Below are 7,527 nucleotides of genomic sequence, written 5' to 3' on the forward strand. Positions count from 1 at the left end.
AAACAGGTTCATAGCAGCTATCTTCCTGCAAAAATCCAGAAGTGATGACTTCCACACTCTTGAATGCTACATAGAAAGTCACCCTTTCCCCAGAAAGTAGAGAGTGAGAGAGGGAAGAAAGGAGAAAAAAGAAGAGATGCCTCTGTGGGATGTATAGAGATTGGCCAAGATCCTGGCTGGAGGAGTTGTTAAGTTGTTCCTTAATTGAGCAAGAGAAAGAAGAAGAATGATAACAATACTGTGAGGAAAGAGGATGGCATAGCTATCAAAGGTGATACAAATGGACTATGAAAATGAAAGGATCCAGGAAAATATGGTTAAGACAGCTAATTTCATCCCTTCTTCTCCTTTCAACCCCAGAAGCTAGAGCAAAGTAGAACATAAAGGTAGGCAAGACTACCAGGTTGAAGAGGCTTATACTTCCTCAAGGCACCCAAACAGGCCACATTCAACACCCACAAATAGGTGCCAAGTGATTTCACATTAGTAACCACAGCACCCACCTTCAAGGTAGGTAATTAAATGTCCTTAGGCTTAGTGCTCTGTCATTCCTAAGATGGGAGAGGGCTGGAGTATCCTAAACCCTCTTCCCAGTAACCTTTGGGTACCAAGAGGGATTCAGGATAAAAAGAAGAATGGAAGCAGAAACTTATAAAGTTTCCATGCTCCAGTGTTGGGGAGCTCAAAGGGGTCCAGGCCAAGACGTACAGACAGGCTGGCCACATCCTCTCCATCACCCTCACCTAACAAGTTTTTCATTCTGGGCCCTTTGTGCTAGTCTGCCATAACCCCTACAGAAGCCTCTATTATGTTAAACCTGATTCCATAAACAGATGGGAAAAGACTTCTTTCATAATCCATGGCTTCAGGTGAGGTGTATGGGGTGTGTGTGTGAGTGTTATGAATAAAGCCTTTTCTCTAAGGTTTGCTAATTGAATCCCAAGTGAGAAAGTTCCTTTAGGCAAGAAAGTTCACTCCATCTTTTACACAATCTGAAAAGAGTAAATGATTATTTCTTTTCAAAAGGCAACACAACAAAAAGATGCTGGTGGTAAAAGCAGTATACCCTCTTGGGAAACTGGTCTGTTCAAAAGGTCGGTCAAGAAGTCATATTTTACATATTTCTGCAAATGTTGATAGTCCAGCTGCTTGTTTATTCTTCATGGCCCTGGGGGAAATGTTTACAATGACAAGCAAGTATAAATTTAGGGGGAAATGAGAGAGAGTTCTATGTCTGGTACTTCAGTAGTCACACTCTCAGCTAAGCCCTGAGTGAAGCTGAAGTTGACCAGGGATTGTGGATACCCAGTAGGGCCTCCTCTAGGATTGAAACAGCAGTCCTCCCACACCCATCCACAGTGGGACTGAGCCAGCAGCTCTAACCCAGTTATAAAGATGCCCTGTCTGAAGCCCCCTGAAGAAAGCCACTATGTCACATTTAGGAATCTTAGTGTGCTCTTCTATCCTGAAGTAACAGCAGACCAAGGTCATAGTAAGCATGCATTTCTGGGAAATAAGAATGAGCTGTAGGAAGTTAAGTTTCAGGAGAAGGGTCCAAACTGAGGCTTCAGGAAATGCTTATAGTTTAATGCTTGTTAGGAGTAGGCTCAAATGATTGGAAACAGTAGCATCAAGACCCATTCTGCTAGCTTGAAGCCAGCCAAGTTGAGGGAATTTTCTTGGGGGCCCAGTTCCATACTGAGCAGGGCATTCTGGGAGAAGCAGTTGCTTATCCAGTGTTGCCCTTACACACTTGGCAAAAAGGAGTGGATCTTTTCAACCACAATGGTATATATAAGCAGCCCTATAATCTCTAAATACATATGACATGGGAAAATAATATCTATTTTTTTCATTGTTTCCCCAATCTCTTCAAACTGTCTACATCTTCATTCAGGCAGATTAACAAATTTCCATTTTGTCTGAATGAGTCAAAATGTATGCCAAGTGAATAGTAAAGAATAAACTATCACATAATTCTAGAAGGACAAAATCACAGAGGTATAAAGTTCATCTAGTCAAACCCGTTCATTTTTCAAATAGATAAACTGAAGTACAGAGAGGTAAAATACCTGCTCAAAGTCACAGAGCCTGTCAGGGGCACAAGTTGTCCAACTCCTAGTCACTGTCTAGCTGGTATTACTAAGATTACCAGCACTTTGGGGGTACAGATTTATATTCAGAATGAGCATTTGAGGCCACTAGACAGCGAGCCAGGGATCCAGCCTCAACCAGCTACTCTAGCTAAAGCAAGCATCCTCCCAGTTGGCTTCCAAATACCCCAACCTCTCCTTCTCATCCTTTCCGATATGAGTCAAGATCCTAGTTTGGCACCCAGTTTGGCTGGAAAGGGGGCAGAAGAGTTACTTGAAAGATACCTGACCAATGGCCCTGTGGCCCAAAGCTCCATTGCAAATTCTAAGGCAACCTAATCAAGTTTATCTGGACAGTAGGCAAAAGCCTTCAGACAAAAGCAAAACCCTGGAAGATTTGCCCCCAAAATACCTGGTTCCTAAACTAGGCAATTTAGTGGTCATCCCAGTGAGACACTGAACCAAGTATGAAAGGCCCTAAGATGGGGAAGAGAAATATTAGCCTACCCTGCTTTTGATCCAGCCCATCATTGGAACTCTCTGTCTAAATACATAGTGTTCCATTTTCCCCATGCCTAGAAAATTCTGTCTCCATTTGAGTGATCCATGAGTCTGAACTATCTTGTGCCCAGTAGTAAACTTTTCTGACCATTGTCCCTTTCCATGGATGGTGAGATCCTTAGTCTCCATCCTCCTACCTAGGAGCCTGCAAGGGCCATTCTTATAAACTATCCAACAAAAGATGCCTCCCATCATATCTTATGGCTCAGTGCTAGACTGGCAGTCGAGGTGGAAAGTGCAGAGTAATGGGTTTACTCTGGAGCTCATTTAAAAAGACCTAGGCTTGAAGCTAATGTTACCAACTCTAGCTTGGTCTACCTTATCCTCTGGATCCCCAACCCTAAGACTTCCCCAGCTCCAACCCACTTAGGATTCCAATAATGACCTGGGGCCCACAACCAATGATACCTTGTTCCTCTTTACCCTCTTTCCTCCAAAAGTCAACTTCCCCTGGGTCCTATACCTGAAAGGAATGGCAGGCAAAATGTTCCTGAGATGGAGGCAACTGACCAAGGTCTGGTTAAGGGGGAGGAAGGAAAAGATCAGGGGAGAAATGAGCCCATACTTTTTGCAGAGCTTGTAGGAAAGCTCAACCAGAAAGCCATGCTATACTTTCCATCAGGTTGCCTGGCTGCCCTGTCCTGTCTGCTGCTTGGTCTAAGCAGGGGAACTCCCAAATTTTCTACAAGCTCTGCAAAAAGTATAGGTCCATCTCTCTCCTAATTTTTTCCTTTTTTCTCTAAACCAGATCTTGGTCACTTGCCTCCATCTAAGGAACCTTTTACCTGCCATTCCTCCCAGGCATAGGACCCAGGGAAGTTGGCATCCCTTCAAAAACAGGTGAATAGAAGGCACAAGATACACTGTTAGTGCCACCACAGAACTGTATACATCACAGAATATACATAAAATTGTACATTGCATGCTCTAGAATGGCCTGAATTCCACTTCTCTTCTACTTTCCATGGCTTTTCCCCATGCCCAGAGACTCCTTTGATGTGGAGCTAGCCCCCAAATACAAAAACCACCTTTTGCTAGGGCTCCCTCATAACAGTGCCAATTATCCAGAACCTAAGACTCATAAAACCAATCAGTGGCTGCTTTACAACTGCAAAGATATTAGACCTAGCCAAAGAGAATCTGGGTTGTGGGATGCCTCCAAACATTCAGTTCATAGATTTTTAGAGATGAAAGTCATATCAAACATTAATAGAAATGGACAATGCACCACATTAATAGAAATACATAATGCACCAACCTCCTTGACTATGGGGGTATATGTTCCATGTTCCCCAGAATGGCTATTAGGCAAATACTGGCTCATAAACATTTTAGCAAGCTTCTACCAGCTTCTTCTATCCCTTTGAGACACCAGTGCTGTGGCACAGGTTGCTGGGAAATTTTTTAAGACTTTATTTATTTATTCATTTATTTGACACACAGAGAGAGAGAATACAAGCAGAGGGAGCAGGGGAGGGAGAAGCAGGCTTCCAGCTAAGCAGAGAGCCTGATGCGGGGACACTGAAGGCAGACGCCCAACAACCAAGCCACCCATGTGCCCAGAAATTTTGAGTAAATTGCAGAAAGCATGTGGAGGCAGAGACATTTTTGGAATCTCAGGATCTGAATGGTTGCTTGGGAAAGCTGAGGGGCCCAAGAAAGGTAATGCTAAGGATGAGATTTTCTAGGAGCTCAGGAATGTGGTGGGGTATTCTTGACCTTTTCAAAATAAAAACTGAGGTGTTCTCAAGAGCATCCAGTATCAAAAATAACTTTCATGAATTCAAGATACACCACAGCAAGGACCCAAGCCAAAGTATTCTGAGACCCTAGGGACATACCAAATTCCTTTCTGTCCCTTCCTGACCTATACTCACCATAATTTAAACCAGTAGACCCAGCCCTTCAATGGACCTAGTCTGTGTCAGAATACACACCAGCCACACCTCTGCACAGCCCACTGTGCCCCCCCTCTTTCCCAGCTGCACTGTGAGGTCTTGACCGGAAAGTCCCAGCCAGCCCTCCCCCTGAGTCCCCTATGATCACCTACTTTGAAGTTTGTTCCCCAGCAGTAAACCTCTTCCTGGTAAAGTAGTGGTTTTTCCAAGTTTTATTACATATTCTGAAAGGCCCAGCTCTAGGCCTGCTCACACCACATGAATACTGGGGCCTAGCTTCAGCCCATCCCCCACTACCTCCCATGAAGTTTCACCCAGATTTTGCCACTGAATCTGAAGGCCAACAGCCTGCCTTCAACCACAGAGCAATGCTCAGCAGGTGCCATCCTAGGTAACCTAGGCAACAGGCAGAGGCCTTACTCTGGCTGCCTTCACAAAAGCCCCTGAACTGCATCAAAGCAAGGAAAAGTTAGTCCCAGGGGTGAGTATGGCAGTGACCTTACTCCCAGAAGTTATTTCACACAGTCCAGGGACCCCCTACACTTGGGCACCAGTGTGGCCTGGGCAGTCTCTGCTCTGGACAGCCACTGAGGCACATTCTAATTTTCAAGTGGGACCCTCATATTGTGGGGCCAATGGGTCACAAGATGTACCAAGAGGTACCCCAATCCTCTTCTTCAAAGGCAGTGAAACTGCAAACTTTAAAAAGGGTGGGGTCATTGGTTCAGAGCAAGGTAGGAGTGGCTGTTCAAGGGCCCAGGGGAATCCACAGGTGGACACCCTAGATTCAAGGTTTCTATGTTCAATAAATAATCCCAAGGCCCCCCCAGGGGGGCAGCAGATCTTGGGGTGGTGAGATGAGGGAAACCTTCAGCCCCAGGGCAATAGTATGAAAAGCCACAGAGTCCCAGCTGACAGTGATTCTGTCCTAAAGAGCCACAGAAGGAGAGAGCTTACAGGTAGAGGGCATCCCAAGTCCCTCGCTCCCTCCCTAGACTCCTCATCAGAACTGCTGAGGGGCATCGCCATTTGGCTTTCTGAGAAAACAGGATAGCTCCTCCGACTTCAGGGCCTTGGGCAGATTCTGTGCTTAGAGAATGTAAGGTTGCAGTCTTAGGGTCACAGGCCTAGAGAGCAAAGGTTATGTACCCCACAGCCCTGCCTGTCTTAGGGAAGAAGACTTTCCCCACGGGGAAAGTGGGAGAGGTCAAGGCCGGCATTCTGGCAGAAGGCATCCCGAAGATAGTGGAGAGACTCTGGTGCCCAGGGAGGGCAAGGCTCAGGTTGGGGGCAGCTTGGAGTAAGTCTCAGGGCCCAGCCTGCCAGCTGCCTTACACTCCTCTGGCAGGAGACCTCGGAGACCCCCCTCCCTGCTTGCTTTGGGGTTCAGCTCAGAGGGCACAGAGATCTGCTCACTCCCTCAGAGTGGTCTAGAGGACTACCTGGCCTGGCTGGGCCATAACCACCGCAAGCAAAGCGACACGCACACACCTCACTCTCTTTCCCTCCCTCCCCCTCTCTCTCTCCAGCAGACACACACGCCTGCCTTGTATTTGACTCTTCGCTCAGTTACCAGGATTCCTAAAGTGTTTTTGACAGAAAACACCTCCGTTCCCTGTTGTACAGGAGCAGGGGCTGCTGCGGAGATCCGCAGTACGCAATTTCTCTCAAAGCCCTCCCAGCCTCCCAACTCTTCTCCTCTCTCCATGACTTCGCGCCGCCTCCAAAACAAACAAAAACAAACAAACAAACAACAGCAACAAAAAACAAAACAAAACAAAACAAAAAATGCAAATATTTTCCCGCACTACACATGGTCAGCATACGGAAGAAAAAAAAAAGTGCGTCTGGATTTGAACCAGGCCAAAAAGTTCATCCCTTGCCTGTGATCAGTGAATACCCAGGTCCCACCCAAGGGACGTCTTGCGCCTAGTCTCCGAAGGTAAGGGTGCCCAGAGCTCCGCAACCTTCGCCTTAGCAGCGCCTTGGGCCCTGAGACAAGGGGGGAGGAGTCGAAGCAGAAAGCTGGAGGGGCGACTCCGACCCAGAGGTCAGTAGTTGGCGGCGGTAGCGGAGGACACCCTTGCCCAGAATGCCAGGAGGGGCGCGCGGGGCCACTCACCTGCTTGGAACTCCACTTGGCGATTTTTCTCTCTTTCCTCCTGCAGCAGCATGGAGTAGAGGATCCCAAAAGAGTTCTGGATGCCAAAGATGGAGCCGTTGCACCAGGTGGCAGCGAAGACCACCATCCAGCCAAAGCCACCTTCGGGGGGCTGAAAGCCGCGCTCAGTGCCGCGGGTCTCCACGGTGGGCGTGGACTTGGATTCATGCACTGGCTCTGGCTCAAATTCCAACTCCGGCAGGGGTGCAGGGTCCGGTAGGGGCTGTGGCTCTGGCTGTGGCTCCGGCTGCGGCTCGGGTGGAGGCACTGGCACCGGCTCAGGCTCGGGCTCTGGCTCGGGGCTACCCACCCACTCCTGCTGTTCCTGGTCTGCCTCCCGCCAGGGCCCCTTGGCTTCCTTGCTCGCTAGGCTTTGCAGCGCCATCTCGGCAGGGGGACTGTGGCTGCTCCGGCGGGAGGAGCCGCTGTGTGGCTGGTACTTGTTTCTGCGGCTGCTGCTGCTGCTGCTGCTGCTGCTGCTGCTGCTGCTCCGAGCCCTGCTGCTGCCGCTGCCTCCTCCTCCCGGCTCCGCGCCCCAGCTGGCCCGCCTGTCCCGCGACAGACGGTCCCTCGAGTCCTCTCCTCCTCCTCCCACGTCCAACCCCCCTTCTGCTCTCCCCATGTCATCTCTCTCCTCCCCCTCCTCTTCTCCCCCCCTTCCTCCCTCAACAGGCAGCCGCTACAGCTTTGCTCTTCTCCCTAGCCCTTCCTGCTCCCCACACTTGCCTACCTACTCTAGCCACTGCTCCGTACCTCAACTTCCTTTCCAAACTACTGAATCCTGTCCTCCTTGTCCAGATACCCAGTAGAAGGA

The 7,527-nt window shown here is 48.7% G+C and overlaps 1 protein-coding gene across 1 annotated transcript in view; it reads right to left on the reverse strand.

Moving 5' to 3' along the window:
- SLC16A2 (solute carrier family 16 member 2) overlaps window positions 1-7,308 on the reverse strand; it is a 130,177-nt gene extending 122,869 nt beyond the window's left edge. Inside the window, exon 1 of the mRNA XM_047716201.1 lies at window positions 6,675-7,308. Within this exon, the coding sequence (XP_047572157.1) occupies window positions 6,675-7,098 (424 nt within the window). The 5' untranslated portion in view covers window positions 7,099-7,308. The remainder of the gene's footprint in view (window positions 1-6,674) is intronic.
- Between the last annotated feature and the right edge of the window lie 219 nt (window positions 7,309-7,527).

The sequence above is a fragment of the Lutra lutra genome, chromosome X (assembly GCF_902655055.1).
Source record: "Lutra lutra chromosome X, mLutLut1.2, whole genome shotgun sequence".
Classification (NCBI taxonomy): Eukaryota; Metazoa; Chordata; class Mammalia; order Carnivora; family Mustelidae; genus Lutra; species Lutra lutra.